This window comes from Haemaphysalis longicornis, unplaced genomic scaffold, assembly GCF_048455015.1.
Source record: "Haemaphysalis longicornis isolate Haplotype H1 unplaced genomic scaffold, Haemaphysalis longicornis Haplotype H1 scaffold_6, whole genome shotgun sequence".
In the NCBI taxonomy this organism is placed as follows: domain Eukaryota; kingdom Metazoa; phylum Arthropoda; class Arachnida; order Ixodida; family Ixodidae; genus Haemaphysalis; species Haemaphysalis longicornis.
Window position 1 is genome coordinate 153091419 of NW_027526407.1, and position 20564 is coordinate 153111982.

At 46.2% G+C, this 20564-nt stretch overlaps 1 protein-coding gene and 1 long non-coding RNA gene across 2 annotated transcripts in view; both read right to left on the reverse strand.

Moving 5' to 3' along the window:
- Positions 1-5277: 5277 nt before the first annotated feature.
- LOC144141212 (uncharacterized) lies at positions 5278-13751 on the reverse strand. The gene is made up of 2 exons (XM_077672774.1): positions 11359-13751; positions 5278-7189 (listed from the first exon to the last, which is right to left on the reverse strand). Exons 1-2 carry the CDS (start codon positions 11475-11477, stop codon positions 6784-6786), a joined length of 525 nt encoding a protein of 174 aa, XP_077528900.1. The 5' UTR covers positions 11478-13751; the 3' UTR covers positions 5278-6783.
- Positions 13752-13968: 217 nt separating this feature from the next.
- The window catches only part of LOC144141991 (uncharacterized), a 33850-nt gene continuing 27254 nt past the window's right edge, over positions 13969-20564 (reverse strand). The window contains exon 4 of the long non-coding RNA XR_013316789.1: positions 13969-15154. This is a non-coding gene — a long non-coding RNA (uncharacterized LOC144141991). The remainder of the gene's footprint in view (positions 15155-20564) is intronic.

A 20564-nucleotide genomic window follows, 5' to 3' on the forward strand; every position in this document is an offset into this window, starting at 1 on the left:
GTGCAGTGTACTGGTAGAGGGAAATGGACGCGATGCCGAGCCACCACCTGACCGACCCACGAGAAATCGCAGACCTCCAGTGTGCTTCAAGATTACGTACAGTGATTCGACAGTTGTCAGGGCTCATACAGACCATATTGGGGATTGTTTTGTGCAGACAGGACAGCCTAATGATTGTTTGTTCTCAGGGAGGCAAAGATGTACTAGCCCGCAGAAGCACGAGGTGCCCGCCATATTATCTGTATATGCCAACATGTGGCGCCACCTGTTATATGTGTATACACACACATCATATACAGTGTGTTGCGACGGTAACTGGAACACTTTAAAAATTTTTCCTGAGCGATCCGCCACTCTGTACACGCTCAAACTTCACACAAAGGTCGCATTTTGCGGTCTATTTTGTTTGACACCGGGAACAACAACGGTACTTACCTGTTTATTCTGAAAATAAATAAAAACGATTTTCGCCTATGGGAAAATGGCGGCGATTTGGACGTGCGAGCCCGAAAACCGGGTTTTCTGATCGTCTGTTAGCTCATTTCTAGGTGCATTTTCTGATCGTCTGCTGCACCATTTGGCTCCGTACGTGAATCCCAAACATGCGTTTCACTCTGCAGGTGGTTCCGTCGTTCCAACATCAACTTGCGCTGGCTCGCACGTCCAAATCAGCGGCCATTTTCCCATAGGCGAAAATCGTTTTTATTTATTTTCAGAATAAACAGGTAAGTACCGTTGTTGTTCCCGGTGTCAAACAAAATAGACCACAAAAAGCGACCTTTGTGTGAAGTTTGAGCGCGAACACAGCGGTGGATCGCCCAGGAAATTTTTTTAAAGTGTTGCAGTTATCGTCGCAACACCCTGTATATATATATATATATATATATATATATATATATATATATTTATATATATAATCAAGGTTGCAGTCGTCATTGCCAGTGCTATTCGGCTTTTTTCCGAAATATTTAATAGGGCCGAATGACGTGTGTTTGTCACGTTTCTTTGATACATTGATAAATGTGCGAAAATATAAGTGGAGAAAAAATCCGCCGTTTTTTCCGGCAGCGGGACTCGAACCCACATCTCCGTATAACCGGTGCGGTGCGTTCGCCATTACGCTATCCCGTAGCGCTTCTCTCTCGACTTTACCGCGGGGGTTTATATTAAGTGCTCTGAGGCCGGTCAACTAGCGCCGCCCCTCGACCACCACGGGAGACGTAGAACGTCTTCTTTCCCAGCGGCCGCCACGTAGACCGTGGTCGGAGGTCAGGGTTAGCAATTGGCATATCCGAACTGCTGGAGCCAGTGCCTCATAATGCATGTAGCAGAACAGAAAGATACGGGACGAGGGACTCGGTAAAGATACATATCAAGGTTGCAGTCGTCATTGCCAGTGCTATTCGGCTTTTTTCCGAAATATTTAATAGGGCTGAATGACGTGTTTGTCACGTTTCTCCGATACATTGATAAATAAGCGAAAATAGAAGTCAAGAAATATTGCCGCGGTGGTCGAGGGGCGGCGCTAGTTGACCGGCCTCAGAGTACTTGTAAATATAAACCCCCGCGGTAAAGTCGAGAGAGAAGCCGCTACGGGATAGCGTAATGGCGAACACACCGCACCGGTTATGCGGACATGTGGGTTCGAGTCCCGCTCCCGGAAAAAACGGCGGATTTTTTCTCGACTTATATTTTCGCCTATTTATAAATGTATCAAAGAAATGTGACAAACACACGTCATTCGGCCCTATTAAATATTTCGGAAAAAAGCCGAATAGCACTGGCAATGAAGACTGCAACCTTGATATGTATCTTTACCGAGTCCCTCATCCCATATCTTTCTGTTCTGCTATACGCCTCGAGCGCGGCCTGTAGGGGCGCCACTGAAATCCCCCTAGCGGCCCGTTTCGAAAGCAGGCGCGGGAGTCCCCGGCCCGCTCCCCCCTGTCGCCGTTGCTTTTGGGGCTCGTTCAAGACAGCGATTTACCGTTTGTCCGCGTTCGAAATACGGAATAACGTGGAGCAGGCACTCTGTTTGCAAGCCTGGTGTGTTCACGAGAGTATAAACGTTTATGACGCGATCTTAGAAAGATCTATATGAGCGCCGGGCGTGTGTCACAGGCCGGCGTCCCGAAGCGAGCATTTGCATGCAGCTGATTGCAATCTGCTGCCCTGAAATTTAATGGCAGTGTCTCCGTAAGCAGTGTTTCCTCGATGGTCATGTTGCGGCCATACACACTATGCTGTAAATCGACTTTGTGCACTACAAAATGCAGCGGAGCACTCATACCTGACAGCACGCAAGTTACGCTTGCCAATATCACATATCAGATATTGATCAGTACCCTGAAAAAGCCAATGCGGCATAAATTTCGCAAACATTGTACCAAAGAAGTACGATGGATAATGCAAAATTACACTCCGGAGTCAGCACACGACGACAAATTTCATGCTGAGTCGTCTTGTTACATTGATCCTCCACGAGAAGCGCGAAGATGGGCTTATAGAGTAATCCGCGTCCGCGACCAAACTCTTCTTCGAAACATCGTCGTATGACACAGAGAGACTGCAGAATCTAGCATAAACCTAAATCAGAGACCCTTATCAGATACGACACTCTTCCAACGAGCCCGTGTGTACGAGATTTGGGCGCACGTTAAGGATCTCCAGGTGGTCAAAATTAATCCGGAGCCCTCCACTACGGCGTGCCTCATCGTCTCCGTTGCGTCAGCGCGATAAACCCTGCAATCAATCAATCAACTCTTTCAACGACACCTCGTATTTCTTGTGAACTGCCTATCCTGTATTCATCAAAAATGCGTCCGCCGAGTGATCAGCCATTCGTTGAAGGCGAAAAACAAACGAAAAGTGAACACGCAGCTTGTGTGTGATTACTAAAACGTTCATTCGTTGATTTCGCTCCGCATTTGTAAACAACGATAGTTGAGCGTCCTCCTCCTCAACCCCCCGCCCCCCATTGTCTAGCGAAATATCAGTGCATTTCGCATCTAGTTGGTCTGGTGAATACTACCTTGCTCAAACAAACGTCTTTAGCATTTCCGAAGCTGCTCTCGGTTTTTTTTTCTTTTTTTTTTCATTCCCGTACGACTATTCTATTTATTCCTGACTTGCAGACCATTCATTTTCCCGTGGTTTCATTAACATATACCTTGGTTCTTACTATAACATGAGTGGGCACATATCTGACAATGCACAGCCTTTGAGTGTACTTAACATTTTCGCGTGGCTTATATTCCAATAAAAGGCACAAGTCTTTGTCAGCTATTGGGTTATCACATCCCCGAAATATATTTTTCTACGACGTACGTATTCGAAGCAAAGCCGCATTTGTTGTCCGCGCTGCAAAACGAACCAACCTTTTACAGTGCCAATATCAGGTCTAAACGAGGCGACAATAAATAGAATTCACTTGTGCTGACGTGTTCGAAGGTGACAGCGGTGATATGCTGCTGCCATCGCCGACGCCCGCAAGAGCGGCCAAGAAGCGCGCAGAACCGCCTCCCCGGGTAGCTCTTGTTGGCGTTAGAGCGCTCTACCAAGACGCAGCTGTTTTTTTTAAGTGCCCTAAACGTGCAGTTAGCTTACAGACGTCACCATAACAAGTTGTTTAGAGCGCGGAAAGGCAAAGAGAAGCGAAAGAAAACCAAAACACTGCATGACCACCTATCAGCCACGCAGCGCTAATCCCGCAAACGCCGCGGAGAAGCGGCGGCAGGCGGCGCAGCGATCGCGAATCTCGAGGCGTATAATATATATATATATACTGATGGAGGCGAAAAGCAAAAACGCCCGTGTGTACGAGATTTCGGCGCACGTTAAAGATCCCCAGGTGGTCAAAATTAATCCGGAGCCCTCCACTACGGCGCGCCTCATCGCCTGCGTAGCGTCGGCGCGTTAAACCCTACAATCAATCAATATATATATATATATATATATATATATATATATATATATATATATATATATATATATATATATATATATATATATATATACCGAACAGACGAACGGGTAACAAACAAACTTTATTGCAGTTTTGGCCTGAGACAGGCCTTCAGCCTGACAGTGATGTAAAGTGATAAGGTGAGTTGGACACACTGAGCCTCTACATCCGTTCAGCAGCAGCCATGGCTCCATCAACAGGGCCTGGGAGTTGTTCACGTGCGAATGTAAACAGCATGGTTAGAGGGTGATGAAGTATGCATTGGACACAGTGCAAACAAATGTCAACACTACTTCTAACCACCAATAACAAAGCTTATGAAGGGGTTACTGCAGCCAATCATTATGACATGGACTGTTGAACTGAAACAGAGGGGCATAAGCATCCGTGAGTGAATGAGGAAAAGTTAACTATGGAGCAAAATAGTGCTTATGAGGTGCTCAACAAAAACTATGTGAAAGCAAACAACTGATTTACCTGGCTGCCCTCTCTGTGCAGTTTTTTCGCAATGTGGTTGCAATTGTCCATGAAAAGCATTCGCCTGCCGGGAACTGAGTAGTGAGCATTACTATCTCATAGCTGTGCTCCAGTGTTCCAGAGATCTGCCAAGCACGAAATGAAACGTACGAACAACAGTTTTGCGATAGCGCTCATACAAGCATTTTCAGCGGCTAGCTGGACAGCGCACGAGTTTGAGCTTATCGGTACATAACATATGAAACAGAGCCAAAACACAGCGAAACAAACGAGACAAGACAAGGGCGCCGTTGTTTCTCGCTTCCTTGTTTCCCTTGTCCTTGCGCAGTCTCGCAAGTTTTAGGGCTGCTGCAAGTGCGATCGCTAGCTTCCAGCACCGGTGTTTCTATCGTACGAAATTAGACACGGTCACTGCAGCTAATCCAAAGTGATATGGGCAAGGTCTATTTAAAATGTAGCGAAAAGTGCTTACCTTTCTGCGCACAATGACATCGTTGCCAGCTTGCTTCTGCTGTGGCCGCTGAATGATCAGCCACTAGTGAAACGGTTGTGGTCACCTATTGACTTAATGGCTTTAAAGGGTTAATGCGTCACGGAACTAATCGTGTGAACAAGGTAATATTCAATGTCCGCACCTTCCGCTGTAAGCAGAAGCATAGCGTCGGTTCTCGAGCAGCGACGGATCGACGCCACCATTACTGCGGCTTTTTTTTCATACCACTTTTAAGCATAAGTGTTCAAACACAATCAATAACAACGACCACTGGTCTGATCACTGTAAACGCCGTGCACGATAACAGCATTATTCTTACGACACTATCTTCTAGTTCCCCCAAGCAAGTTGACCGCCGCCACCGTCATGGCCGCCGCCAGCACGGCCCAGGTTACCAGCATACTTTTGCGCTGCAGTGACGTCATGTGAATACTCCCTATAGGATCGACAAATAATAGATTACTGGCCTGTCTTGACTCTGATATTTTTACTTTAGCAGGCCCACAGCATGCCTGAATCTGTCTCCTGGGTCAGTGAGCTGAAGACATGGCTTCTGCTATGGCTGCAGCTGTTTCTGTGTTGCCTACACGCATTTGGTAAGCCACTGGGCAAGTGTTTATTTTCTTGAAAAACCTGGTTACAAGTCTGGACCAGACAAAGCCACAAGAGGCTTCTTTGGCAGTGCCCGACAGTCTGTTACACATTATTGGACAAAGCAATACACAAATATAGCATAAATAGAAAAAGTAAAATCAGTCAACAATGTCAATAAAAAAACAAAAAAGGAACACAAAAATCAGAAAAATAGCAGAAAAGACATTTAGAAGCATATATCTCAATCACGTAGCTCAAGAATAGAGGGTGTAATTTGTGTGTAGCTACTGACCGAAAACAGTGCAAAGGGGAATGAGTGCGCACAAAAGGGACATAAAAAGAACACAACCACTGACGATGCTCGGCACAAAACAATCTCGTAAGCAATGGTCATGTTGAGGTGTACACACTGGAATGTTCCCAAGATCGAAAATATTTTATGACACTAATTTGTTTGAGCCGCACAAAAAACTCAGGCATATAAATGATCAAAATACACCTACATGCAACAAGGCACTGGTTTCAATAGGCAGATAATGTTGTTTTTACAGATGCACATCAAGGTGTGGGCAGAGAGCAGGGAAGCTTCACTAGGTCCTCTGCGTACCCTCCCTTTCCTCGGGACCACTGCCAGCTACATCGTCCCCACAGCGCCAAGCACCTACCAGAACATTGCTTCCGTCAAAACACAACTCCTCGTGTGGAACCCTCAGACCTTAACCTGCCAAATATATGGAAGATATGTTAGAAACCTGCAACTCTCCCGCAACAACAGTCATAGCCTCTACTGAGCAATCTGACACCTCCCTGCAGGTGCAACCCATGAAGCACTGCCAAGACTAGGTGATGCTACCGGCTGCTGGACATTAATACTGTGCCGAGCCACACTCTCAGGCATGGTTTCATAGCAGTTGTACAGGTTGTTTGGTCAAAACTCATCATGCCATTGAACCCGCTTCTTGTCAATGAGGTATTAAATGGCCCCTGATGTCCTACTAGAACTACGGCCAAACACTGGAATTAATGTGGTGGAAATTGACGCATGCAATGCTGATGCTACGAGCCGTATCGTAGAGAACTTGATCAGTGGCGTTAAACAAGTTTCTGCAAGCATGTGCATTATCGTCATCATCATCACTCATCAAATTCTTTTTTTCTCATACTTCTGGTGTAGCAGACTAGGCACCTTTAATAGGGTAACCTCGGAAGTCTCATTAAAGACCATTCTCTCTCGTGACTTGCCACAGCTGTTTGCTCAGGTGCTGTGGCCACTAGTGCTGTGTAGCGTGCACTGCCTCTCGTGTGCCTTGATGCTTTCAGGATGTTTAAAGTTTCGGCCGCACACACGGCAGGAGTTTGGTCTCTCCGCTGTGTGAACCTTGAGGTGGTGCTTGAGGTGCTGCATGTCTCTGTAGCAATGTCCACAGTGGCGGCACGCGTAAGGCTTCCCATTCTTCAGATGCACCAAGCTATTGTGCCTTAGCAGGTTCCTCATATGAGTGAAACGCTGGCCGCACTGGGCGCATTCAAAGGGCTTTTCGCCCAAGTGGACAGACTGGTGCTGCTTGAGGGTCCTTTTCCACCTGAACCCTTTCTTGCAGACGGGGCAGACAAACGGCTTCTCTCCGGTGTGAACTCTTTCATGCGCCAGGACTGTCTGCCTAAGGTAGCACCGAAGGAAAGAAAACGCAGCCGAATTAGCTCCTAGAAATAGCCAGCTCCCACTATTTTCCCCGGAGGTTACTAGATAACCCCAAAAACACTCCGCTCTCATTCAAAACACCTTGCCCACAGTGGGAAACAGTAAGTGGGCTTTGCTACTCTAAAGCCCTGAAGAAGCCTCACTCCTGCAATAAACACCACTTAAGTTTTGATTATCTCAACATCAGCGTAGGTGCTCTGAAGATTGATATTCAAGTAAAGATTCCACACCGGGCCATACACCAGGCTGTCATTTACACAATAGCAAAAATCTATGGCAATTTTTAGGCCACCTAGGGATCTGTATTATGGGCACAAATGACACCCGCTCGCCTTTGTTTTTATCTCCTGCAGCACATTAGCCACAATGGCTCACTAATGTGTCACTGCTTTTACAGATGCAGTGGAAAGAGTGATGAATCCTAATATCAATGCCCATCAATGCACGAAGGTGGCCTACACCATTTATTGGTGCTCTGCATAGTGCTGTCTGCTCACCCTTGTTGATTACATTTTTAGAAATAAAAATAATGTAAGGCGTACACTTTGGTTTCCAAGGAAAGCACAAGTGGAGTATAGTGTATGTGGTATTGTGTATGTAAAAAAATTGGCATGTAAATGAAATCAGAATGGCACCGTTTTTGAGTTAGTAGTGTAGCAGGTCATTGTACCACTTCACATGCACGGGCAATAAAGAATTTCCAATTGATTTGCAAAGTCAGGGCCAAATCATTTTCGTTTATTAGTGCGTGTATGACCATAACTGGCATCATCGGTGCTTGAATTTGCCGAGCATACGAAATTCATAGGAATTTCAACAGAAAGCTCCATTTTTTTATTTACTATGACAAAAAGAGTGAGTTCCTGGGAAGCTTTTATGACTTACAAAGTTTGGTTTATGCTATGTACTTCCCAAAGTACTTCACATTCGGGAATAACCTCCCCTTTCAAGTATGAACGGGCACAGTTTGGTTAGCTAGCCAGTTGTGTTGTCAGCACTTGAGTTGATGTTATTCCTTTTTGTCATCACTTCATATGAGACCGCGAAGCTAAATACGTTGCGTTCACTGCAGCCCATCTCACAACGGAAAAGCCGAGCCGCCTTAACACGCTTCGTCACGAAAAAACACTCGTTCAGGGGTTGTCACCGTAAAACTGCTACTTATTCATTTGGAGTTACCGAAATGAATTAGCTGAAGTGTCATTAAACACGAATTCCTGTGCCAGGAGGCTTCTACTAGCCCTCGAGCACGCACTCCCTAGCGAAGCCGCCGGTCCCCGCAACAGGGCGTAAAAACGCCCCTAGCGGCCGTGAGCGGCGAAAGCACTCCCATAGAGTGCAGCTAGCTGGGCAGGTCGGAAGTATAGTTGCTCGTGGCAGTAATCGGTTTCGAAGTGACTTGGAGCTGCTCGCCTAATTTTTTTTTCTGAAGTGCATCACTTTGGTTGTTGCATAGAACAATGTTGTCACGCCACTGCCCACTTGAAGAAGCTGCTCTGCTGCTCTTGACTTTGTTAGGTTCCATATAGAGGCCTTTCCAATTCCATGTGGTGACTATAAAACTACAAGTACTTTAGTGCAAGTGTAATCAGGCTATAAAACATGCTGTGACAAGCCTTGCATAACACAGATCTCTGAAGCAAATGAAAAAGAATGGAAGTGATAATTCCAAGAGTGTTCATGTCAGTTCTATTCATGTGTGGAGCAATGCAAAGCATAATAAATTAGCATCATCCAAGAAATGTTGCAGGCTTGCATTATCCGCCGCGGTGGCTCAGTGGTTAAGTCTTGCGCTGCTGAGCACGAGGTCGCGGGTTCGATTCCCGGCCGCGGCGGTCGCTTTTCTGATGAAGGCGAAAAGCAAAAACGCCCACGTGTACAAGATTTCGGCTCACGTTAAAGATCCCCAGGTGGTCAAAATTAATCCGGAGCCCTCCACTACGGCGCGCCTCCTCGCCTGCGTTGCATCGGAGCGTTAAACCCCCACAGTCCCACCGTAAAATCATTTACATGTGGATTCACTCCACAATGTTATCAAATAGGTGTGATATCAGTTACCTGAAGAAATTGCATTTTCCAGCTGCCCCGTTTCATAGGGGTGATTTCCAAGACAAGCTAGCTCAACTTCCCAAGCACAGTCTTGCACATGGGCCGAGCACCAGGCCAGGGAGTTGCTTGTACTATTTTACCGGCAGAAGCATGGTTGCACATGAATGCACATGGTGACTTCCACAGCCATGTTGCATGCTCAACTTAGTTACCACCTGTGGCAGGACACAGCTGCCAGACCCATCCCCAGGCCATGCAATGTTGCAGATGGCCGGGGGGCTCCATCAGGTGACAAGGGGCCGAGAACCCCCCCCCCCCCTTCCCCGTCCAGACATTAATGCCCTTTTAAGGGTCCGCACACAACCAAGGATGCCTGTACCCATTAGAAGTTACGATCCCTTCCCCTGGGGTATTTCTTGACCCTTTCAGGTAACTTTCTGTGCACCAGATTCGTTGTACTGAGGCTGGTGTACCAATTGTACTGGTGTTGGCCCCAAGCAGTACTGAAGTATCTCCTACATTTTTGTACCGATGCTGCGAACTGACGTGGTTGAGCTTTTTTAGCCCTCCATAATTCGTTTTATTTTATTTTCGGCAGCATATACAGGAATGGTGATAAATGAGCTAGTACAGTTGTTGAGAGGAACTGTCCAAAGAAAAAGAAAGCCACATCCCTCTGCCCCCCATGTTCTGGCATGACTCTGCGGGATATGGCATGTCCTAAAGACCATACAAAATAGCAGAAGAATGCATGCAATTATACAAACAAGAAATAAGCTTTCAGAGACAAGCAATAATTACAATATAAGATTTCACAACAAGAAAATCAGACAAAAATGTGAAAACCTGCGGTATATCTGCTCCTGCATTACAAGTGGGACTGATTATAAGAGGGACTGACAAAGCCATCCGTGTACGGCCGAAGTACGGCCGCCGGAGGACAGCCGAGATGCGGTCATCGGACTCCAGCCGGACTAAAGCTACCGGAAATACGGCCGAGCTACGGGCATTGCAGTTCAGCCACAGTACGTTAATTGTACTGAGGCGACCGTCACTGCATGTCGCGCAAGCAGATGACTCATTCGCGCAGTGCAGAAGCAGCACAAACCCAGCATTTTGGGTCCAATGCAGCCACATCAAAGTGAGCTTACACGCAACCACCAGCCGTCAAGCTTTCAGCGCAGCCTTGCTTAATTACAAGTCTCAGTTGACAGCAAAATTCATTTATAAACAGTGCTCACAAGTTGTCGTTCCTTTAATTACTGTGCCTCTTTTACTGCCGAACACAGAAAATATTCAGTTCTTTGTAGAGCTTGAATAGATGTATTGTCCAGAGTATTCATGGTGACGGTGTTGGCGACACCGCGGACCCCAAGCCCCCAACATAAACTGTAACCTACCGTGGTGATGTGTTTAAAGGTGAAGGGTAGAAGCCTCAAACGGTGGCCGTCGGAGCCCAGGTCCCGCTTATAAATGATCTACACTGTAATGCAGGTAAGCCTGCTGCCACTACTCAAGGAAAATTTATTTTTGTGCCACACGAATCTACACCCCAAATGTGCGATACATTCAGTGCTTAGCTTTATTTTCTGCAAAAGGACACAACAGCTCTGAATTTTCAGTGGCGCATTTCTCACTTCTCATAAAGCAGCTTCTGTACCAGAGCTTACTGAAACTACCCACTCACATTCCTGACCCTCGAAGTGCTCTAGAATTGTCGAAGTTTTGTATTTTCAAGTGGAGTTGGTTGCTAAGTTTTTTTGCTTTATATTCAAAGTTTTTGAAACTCACAGACCTGCTGTATATGTACAATAAGGAAACTCACTGACAAATTCTTTCTTTCCAGGATTCTCAAACTGCAGGAATTTATTACCTGTCGTGACAAAACAAATCTCGCTAGTGGCAAGGTTTCGTTCACCTGCAGACATAATCTGAGATGTTTTACAGAAAATCGCACCAACGAAGAGCCCGAAAACCTATTTGCAGCAGTGCGCAAATCAAAAAGTGCTGTACCGACGGAAACTACAGCTTCTGCAGTAGCTCCATCCACCAACCCAGTGACAAGATGCAGTAGCTCACCTGGTGTTGCTCGTGTACGGGCAGTAGGAGCAGCTGAACTTCCTGAAAGGCCGGTCCACATGACTGTGTCGCACGTGCCTGTCCAGGTGCTCTTGTGCAGAGAAGCAGCTGCTGCACATGTTGCAGGCCAGGACAGCAGGCACGGAAACAGCCCCTGCATTCAAAGGGAAGGGGAGGCAAGGCCGGGCGATGCAGTAGCGAGACCAACCAAAGGCTGCAGCGTCAGCCGTAAGGTCGTGACGTATGGTGCATCGAATTTTACACTCACATACTACAGGAGGGCCTGGCTTTAGTGAAAACAACTATATTTCAGTGGAGGTGTCTGCATGGGAACACGAAAAAGTAATCTCTCCTTGTTTAGCATGATTCACGAATAAGGTCAAAAGTTGCAAAAATTGTAGTTTTCTTGTGAAAAATTATTTATAGAGACATACAACTTATTTGTGTGGAGTGCATGACCTCTCGCTCATGTGAAAGCCAGAGTTTTATACAGTGGTTCAAACACAAGAAATTCCTAAATAAATGGGTGAAAATAATTTTAATTTGGCACTGAACTTTTGCGTCCTGATAGGTGGTGCCATGTGCTGTCTGGGTGCGACACTATCATGTGACACAAACAGCTCTGTTGGTTTCAACGTGAGATTCAAAGACCGCATAAAGGAATAGGAGAGCCTTCATTTGGTTACTGTTTGAGCTGGGGACAAGTTATAAAATACCTCTCGTCATCTCACATACCGTTAAAAGTATGTTGCTGCACGGCTCTCTGTCATAGTGCCAGCCGTCCTTTTGGCCACACACTTAAGGTCTCTAAATTCCCATTTCAAATGTTCTGGGGCCCTGTAAGGGTAACCCTATCGGTTCAAGGTGTTTAAGTGATGCTCTTTCATTACACCCTCCACAAAGAGCAGTTTTCTGTCCCCTTAAAGTTGTCTCATCAATTCGAAATAAAAGCACTTTTATAATACTCGCACCCTACAAATACTCCAGATGCACAACCATAAAATTGTTGCCCGCGTTGTTTCGTTAATTTCACCTTATGTTTCACAATTGGGCTTGAAATAGTGGGAGCTCATACGAGATTGTAAGAGCCCTATATAACTCTGCACCATTCAATTTGCTTATCGCTCTTCAAAAATTAGGGGTGAACTCAGAAACTGGCTTCTGAAAGATTGCACGCCGGGTACATTACTCTTGAAGCAGCCTTCCAACATTGTGCAGCAAGTAAATTATTCTTGCGTGTTTAAGAAAAGCACTTATAATAAAATAATGCTAGCCAGGTAGACGAGCGAACCAATGGGAAATAAAAGCAGTGAGTGGGCATTGCAAATCACAGGCACGATCAAGTAACAACAGCACACTTCCCGGAGTGCCACAACACCATGCGACTGCAGCACCAGATATCCCTCTAGTACGCATTAATACAATGCTTCATGGAATGGCCCAGTTATTGTTTATGTAACACACATGGCTCAGTCAGAAACACCCTAGAGTACTAGAGCAGCACTAGCACACAAACTGGCATTCACTGGGGCCTTTCAAAAACACATTCAACTATATCAACCTGACTCGCAATCAATTAATTTTTGCTCGTAATTCGGATAAATCGTTTTTACATTACCTAGTATTTTGAATACTCCGAGTGGTCAGCCTATAAAACATACCTAAACAAGACTGCGCAGAGGCTTGAAAGAACGCACAAAAAATTTTTCATCGACGACTTCAAATCACCTAAACAATTTCAGACAATTTAAAATTTACTTGATGGAAAAATTCTTCAACACCAGTGTTGCTCTTATTCAACTGCTGCACACAAGTTTGCCGAAAGAACAGTCTGTGTGGTTCAATCAAAGATCAGCCTCTTTGGTAAGAAAGCAGATATTTTGGTATAAAAACAACAAAGGGGCAACCAGTCATTTTAGAGGGCACACAAAAGCATGCCATGACAGCTTCGCTGTTTGCCATTCAATATGGCACAATGACGATATCTGACATCGTTATCAAAGTCAGTTGAAATAAAGAAAACGCAGCAGTAATTTCTGAAGCTCAAGCACTATCGATGTGGGAACATCAGCGCGTGGAAGAGCCACCAAAAAATAATTTGACGTTGCTTTTCTTTAGCACAATCACTTCCACACATAAGTCCCTCAGTTGCGTAGTTGCGGCACTCTGTCTGCGATGAACACCTGATTTGCAGTTAAGGAATAGTTAGGTCACCACAGTAAATAGCTACCCTATTGTAATTTTACTAAATTAGTACGCAATTTTCCTTTATACAGAAAAATTCGAAGTCTAAAACTGAAATTTAAAATCAGATTATAATTGCTGTTACCTCAAAATGGCGACACATTTGTAAATCCATCGCTAGAAATGTGTGCTGGGACCTAATAAAAGTGCTGTTGTTCATTACAAGGTTGCCTTTTTATTGCTGCCTTGCTGCCCATGGATACTATAATTATACAAGAAGTGCCACTAAACATAACAGCACACTGCATCACAGGAATATTGTATGCAAAAGCAATTGGCAAGCACCCAATTATAAAAAAATATTGTAAACAAATTATAAGCATATATAAACAAAAGGACAAAAGAATCTAAAAAAGACAGTTTAGCAAAAGCATTAAGTATGGCAGGTAGAATATTATAAATTAGGAAAAAAAAAGCACGAACTATTGAAATGCTTTTATGGCAAATGTAATCAGGGTGCAAATCTGCACAAATAAATCATCAAAATGCCACACAAAGTTTGGACAAAAAACAACCTTGCCGGCAACTGACGACACACAATATGCAGTTCAATGAACCATCATGGGCCACAAAACACTTGTATTAAGTTGGCAGGCTTCAGAGTAGCCTAAAAAAATGGCAGCATCTCCACTCCGTGGATTATGGCGAGGGTGTAGAGTACGGGGACTCGAAATGACATCCAAGTTGTGCTCCGAGTGACATCCGATTTGCAGCCACGGGTTGCACCTTGATTATTCTTTAAATGAAACTTCAACTCACGGCTCAAATCGAATTTCGCTTGATTTTCGCTTGTTGGTGGTGTGCGCACAGATGGATGCGGACGGACATTGGGAGGTCCTAAGGTACTCCGCACCGCTACAGGTGAGGGAGTAAGCCGTTTGACTCTCGGGTACACTCACGGTCGTAGCCCAATTGGTAAGACGACTGACACTAACTCTGTCTGGTCTACCAGACACAGGCTCGAATCCTGCAGTGCCGGTTCCACCAGGGCGACAACAAACCGTCCGGTCGCTGGCGCCCTCCCGTATGGTTCCCGTCGCGTGAGCGAGGCGCGTTTTGCACGCCGGCCGCGATGGGAACCGGTGCCTGTGTGATTTTTGGCGATTGTAAATGCTATGCACACCGACGCGGACGGACATAGTGCGGTCCTAAGGTACTCCGCACCTAAAAGCGTTAAGCAGCCAGTTTTTGTAGGTTCAAGGAAAACAATCTTCTGATATGTCAGCTGTTTGATCGCAGTGGAAAACTTGCTCTTTTTAGTGAAGGAGACAACCATTCTGCCTTCATTGCACCATCCGATAACACGAAAAAAATTCTGGTTATGCCGATACCATGACGTTGATACGCAGTGAAGTCCATACACCAATCCTAACCTGCACATCATTTAGTTTAAAATCGTATGGTGAGACCAATAGTTGCAGGTCTGTCCTCAAATTTGCTTCCTCGATTGGGCAAAAACAGGTGAGAGCTGGCGTTCTCTTGCTGCTCCAGTCCGAGCCATATCCTCGTTGTGCACCACAATAAAATTGCTGTGCAGCAGGGCCACCGACATCTGCAATAATGAAAGAAAATCAACTACATTAAAGTAATTTCGGTTTTCACGAAGTAAGCAGCCATGAGCAACCAAACTTGAACAATTGGCTGAAATTAGCGGCATTGCAGCAAGCCAAAACAAGAATGCCGAGAAAGTGTACTAATAAAAAAATATACTACCATTGCTAAGGCATAGTTTGAAAAAATGTTTCCTCATTTTTCTAAGCATTCCCTTCTGAAATAGTTTCGCAGTTTTACAGAACATTTTGAGGTGAAGGCCTTAGATCTCTGTGGTTCATGCAACACACTGTGAGGCAACAATAGGGAAAGCGAGGTAGCAGCGTTGGAGCAGATTCCGAGAAGTAAGCACGTGCCGGGGGTGAACAGAAGGCCATGGTGAACAACCCAGGGGAAATGACCACATTCCCTGCACATGTAGGGAGACAGCTTGGCCGATATAGCACGCAGGTGTTTCCACTGTGGAGTGCTGGGATGCGAAATGCTGACTGGCAATACAGGTGCAACCGGCACAGTGAACTTATCGAAAAATTCTGGTATTCATTTGATGTGAAAGTCCTACCAACATGAACAGGAGCTCCCAGCTCACTTCTAATGCAGATGCAGCCCCAAGTAATGCCAACCACCCTTGCAGCGCCAAAAAACGTCGTTGCACTCCACGTACAGTCATGGGCAAATGAAATGAGAACACAAAAATACTGTTGCAGACCTTGGCCAGCATCGCCACGAGCTGACGCTAATCACATGCGCACATCCAGCTATGCCCAATCTCTCTTCATCTGGGTACGTGCTGGTGTTCAAGGACCGACGGAAAATGAGAGGAGAGAGACGAAGCTGGAGTCTCGGCTGGACTGGGTTCGCGCCATCATCCCGCCTCTGTGCCGGTGACTATTGTTAGAGAAGAGGGGACCTTGGGTTGTCTGACTCATTCAGGCCCGCAGGTCCCGGCTCGGCATGGTGTCGGACTAGAGAATCGAGATGACTGCTTAGGAGGAAACTGTACAGGAGGTTTATTCTACATGATGACAGTCGAGACAGGAGAACAAGAATAACACGAATACAGTCGTTTAAATAGAGTTCGTATTCCCCAGATCCCTGGCTAGGGAATTTAACTTCACACAGGTTGTCCAATCAGGTGGGCAGTGGACGACACTTGATGTACCGCCCACGACATGAGGCGTGGCTGATGCACACGGACCACTCGGTCGATGGAAAGGGTGAATATCCACGTCATCGATCTTGTCTTGTGCCGGAGTTGCACCCCTTCGCGCAAGTCTTCATTTTGGAGGCCCCGTGAGAACGGAATTTCAACTCGGCTCCCAGCACGTGAAGATGAGTGACCTCCTGCTCTCGCTGACGGTTGTAAACCGAAGAGCTTGGGCACTTGAAACTGCAGCTTCCTTTCGGTGGACCCTTCTTTCATACGTGTATGAAGGAAAGAAGTGGCGCACAGCGTCCGACGAACCGAGGATATAGAAGCCGCCACTTGCAACCGCCGCCGTTGGCGCCAGCGTTTCTTGCCTCCTCGTGCCTCTGGGTGATTCATCCACGCACACCTTGCTCTAGAGCTTGCGAGGAATTTTTCCCAGACCTGTGTTGGCCGATCCTAACAGCTCCTCCACGGCCCGAAAAATCTCGAATGGCCAGCGTTGACGACCACTGGGCAGGAAGAGATGAGCCTGGAACTGGGTGTAGGGACCGTCTTTTACGAAGGAACATACGAACTTGAACAATTAACACAGGAAAGCACCAGTGGGCTATCCCATGCAACACTGCACGGCCCCACACGCAAGCGTTCAGAATTCGCCAAAGACCCACCAGGCTTCCTGCACCGACAACAAAACAGTTTACTACAGAAGCTATTTGATTTTGGCTGAATTTTAGTGCCGCCAAAGCAAGGGTATAGGTCCTGTAGAAAACGCCATTGGCCGACTGCCCTAAACAAGGTTAAAATAAAAAGAAACCCCTGAGGCGATCCAACTGAGTTACCTCATAACAGTCGGCTTAAGCCATCAGCATTCCCATGCATTTTTCCCTTCTTGTAGCGTACAGAGAAACTATACTCCTGGAGAGCTAGACTCCATCTGAGCAGGCGACCATTTTTGGGGGACATTTGCCTCAACCATGTGAGAGGGCAATGGTCGGTCTCAAAGATGAACTTTGCTCCGTACAAGAAACACAACAACTTCTGCGCCGCCCATACTAAACAGGCGCACTCTTTTTCCGAAGCGCTGTACGAAAACTCTCTACAGGTCAGCTTACGGCTGACGTACAGAATCGGGTGTTCTTCGCGGTCGTCGCCCACTTGGCTTAAGACAACACCCATTCCTCTATCACTGGCGTCACACTGGACTATAAACTCTTTAGAATAGTCAGGGGTTCGGAGCAGAGGTCGGGACATAAGCACTGCCTTCAGATTCTTGAAGGCGTTTTCTTTTTCGGCATCCCAGGGTACTTCAGTGGGTGCTTCCTTTCGTAACACGTCAGTTAAGGGGCTTGCCAGCTGTGAATAGTTCGGGATATGCCGCTGGTAATATCCGACCAGTCCCAAAAAGAATTGAATGTCCGTCTTAGTTTGAGGCTGGGGAAATGCTACGATCGGAGCAATTTTTAGCTCTGATGGACTCCTAGTTCCCTCGCCGACAACATGGCCCAAGTAAGTCACGTGACCGCAACCAAACCTACACTTTTCTGCCTTCATAGTTAGTTCAGCCTCTCGCAACCTAGAAAAAACGCTCTTAAGGTGTTCTAGATGCACTTCCCACTTTTCTGAAAATATGGCGACGTCCAAATAAGGGACAGCACAGCCCTGCATATCCCTGAGTACGATGTCCATGAGTCTCGAGAAACTGAAGGGGGCATTCTTCAGCCCAAAACTAAGCATTAGGGGTCGAAAGGTGCCAACTGGCGAGATAAAAGCGGCATACCTGCTCGCCCTTTCTGAGAGTGGTACTTGCCAATATCCGCGCACGAGATCGAGGGTGGAAATGAATTTTGCGCCGCTCACTCTTTCTAGTCTTTCTTCTATGTTGGGAATCGGGTACAGTGGGTCCCTGGTACAGTTGAACCTCGATATAACGAACCTCGATTTAACGAAATTCGCGATATAACGAATTTTTTCAAGTTTTCTAACAAAATTTTGCTAAATGCATGTATTTTTGTCTCGATTTTACGAAGTAATTTTGTGCGGCGCTTTCGATTTAACGAAGTCACGGCAAGAAAGGAAGAACGAAATTCCGGTCGAGGCACGTTTGATTTTGCCTCTCAGGCCCTACATTGAAAAAATTCAGTGCTCAAATTGACTCTTGAAGGCTCAAATGAAAGAAAAGCGGTGAAATCTACGGTTAACAACTATTAAAAGCGAAGAACGAAGCTGCACAAACCGCTAGCGGTCATAGACGGTTTAATAGTGCGGCCACTATTTTGAAGTCTCCATCGTTGCCTACGCCAGCGCCCTCTATGCTTAGGCTACCGAAGCCTATTTCAAGCTTTTTTTTTCAACGCGTCATTGCTCACGGTGCTGCTGCTCTAGGTTGTGCTCGCTGATAACCAAATTAATATTTTGTTCGTGCATCGTTAGGTGAGTTTTGTAAGCAGCATGAGCACTCCAAGAGAAAGAAAAGTGTTCCGAACAAGAGCCTGAGGAAGTTCGGTGAAACTGACAGCCACCGAAGTGTGATGGATGCCATCGATGTTCTGCGGAGGCACGCAGGTGCACACGAATGTTAAGACCTTGTTAGCGCTGTCAGCATACGACCGTCACGTAAAGCCCGCCCTGGTCAAGAAACGCCAAGCACTGCTTACGGACTTCTTCACTACGGCTTGAACATCGAGTGCTGGGGGCAATAAATTGCTCTCTTTGAACGTGGTCATCTTCGTTTCACCAGCGTTCATTAGACAGCTGCGGTGCGGAGAAATCAGTTTCGTAAGGGCTCAGTGGGCATAAAAGTAATTGCTTAATCGAATTTGGCCGGAAGAATTTTATTTAATGTAAGCTTTCCGCTTTCCGGAGCACGTAAGCGCTGCTCCACACAGTGAAGCGGTGCGCGTGTACTCCGCTGAACTCGCAATCATGGCTTTATCTCGAGTGTTGTGGTTGCATCACGCGCCTATACTGCAGAGCCTTTGTACATGAAAAAAGTCTTTCGAAAGTTTCATAGCAGCCTTCCGCTGTTGGCCCGCCGCGCCTAGGCCCCTAAGCCTACCACTGAATAGACGAAAAGAGGCGTAACTTCGAACGAGCACCTCGGCGGGGTGAAGTTCACGGGACATGGACGCGGGCGCGGGTTCAATTGACTATAACAGCGGCATTTAGTAGTGACCGAAATGAAAAAACAAAAAGTGGAAACCTAGTCTGCTATCATATTTAATGAGGCGTTGCGGAAAAAGCACCGGTTTTACGATGACACATGAACTACCGTCGGCTATCCGAATTCCATTGCCCAAGTGTTGAAACTCTTAATTCACACAATTTTCGCGGCCAGTTTTAGTACAAATTTCGCTTTAATTGGGGAGGTAACAACATAGCAGTTGTTGCCTGGCGAGGGCCAAAGTGTTAAAACCCCAATAACTGGTTAAATGAACTGTAAAATCGAAACCTCGATTTTACGAAATTCTCGATTTAACGAAATTTGCGGCCCCAAGTACGACTTCGTTATATCGAGGTTTAACTGTAATAGCATTCGGCTTTCGGTAGTCTACACAGGGACGAGGCTCTTTGCCTGGTGCCTCAACTAAAATCAGCGGTGAGGTGTAGTCACTCTCAGCTGGCTCGATTACCCCCAAGTTAGGCATGCGCTGTATTTCAGCTTCCATTATCTCCTTCTGCCGAGGTGATACCCTGTATGGTTTTGACCGTATCGGCTCGTCAGACGTGAGCTCCATTTCATGCGTCAGGAAGTGTGTCTTTCCTGGACGGCTGCTGAATCGGTGAGCGAATTCGCTTAACAGCCGCTTTAGAGTGTTAATCTGGCCCGAACTCAGAGATTCTGTATTTACAGAAAGAGCCAAGATTTTCTCCATGCTGACGCTATCTCCTGCGTTCTACTTCCAATCCCAAATCTCGCTATCGAGCTCCTCGAGTTCGTTTAGCATTAGATTTACGATCCCTCTGCGTTCCATGTACGGCTTCATGACATTGCAGTGATAAATTCTCACCTGCTTCCCTCTTCCTGGAATCTTTAGTGCGTAATTCGTCTCAGAAAGTTTCTGCATAACTTCTACAGGACCGTCCCAGTGAACTTCCAGCTTATTTTTCCTCGATGGCCGAAGAATCATAACGCGATCCCACGTGGCAGGTTCGAAGGCGGGCGTTTTTGTCATAGTAGACTTTGGAAGCCTCCTGGGAAGCTTTCACGTTGCGGTTTACTATCTCCCTCGTACTGTTAAGGCGGTCCAATAGTTGAAGCACG

Coding starts and splice junctions, on each gene's coding strand:
- LOC144141212 (XM_077672774.1), bottom strand. CDS start 11,477: ATGTGCAGCAGCTGCTTCTCTGCACAAGAGCACCTGGACAGGCACGTG. Junction 7,190..11,358: donor CCGTACACGAGCAACACCAG/GTGAGCTACTGC, acceptor GTGCTACCTTAG/GCAGACAGTCCTGGCGCATG.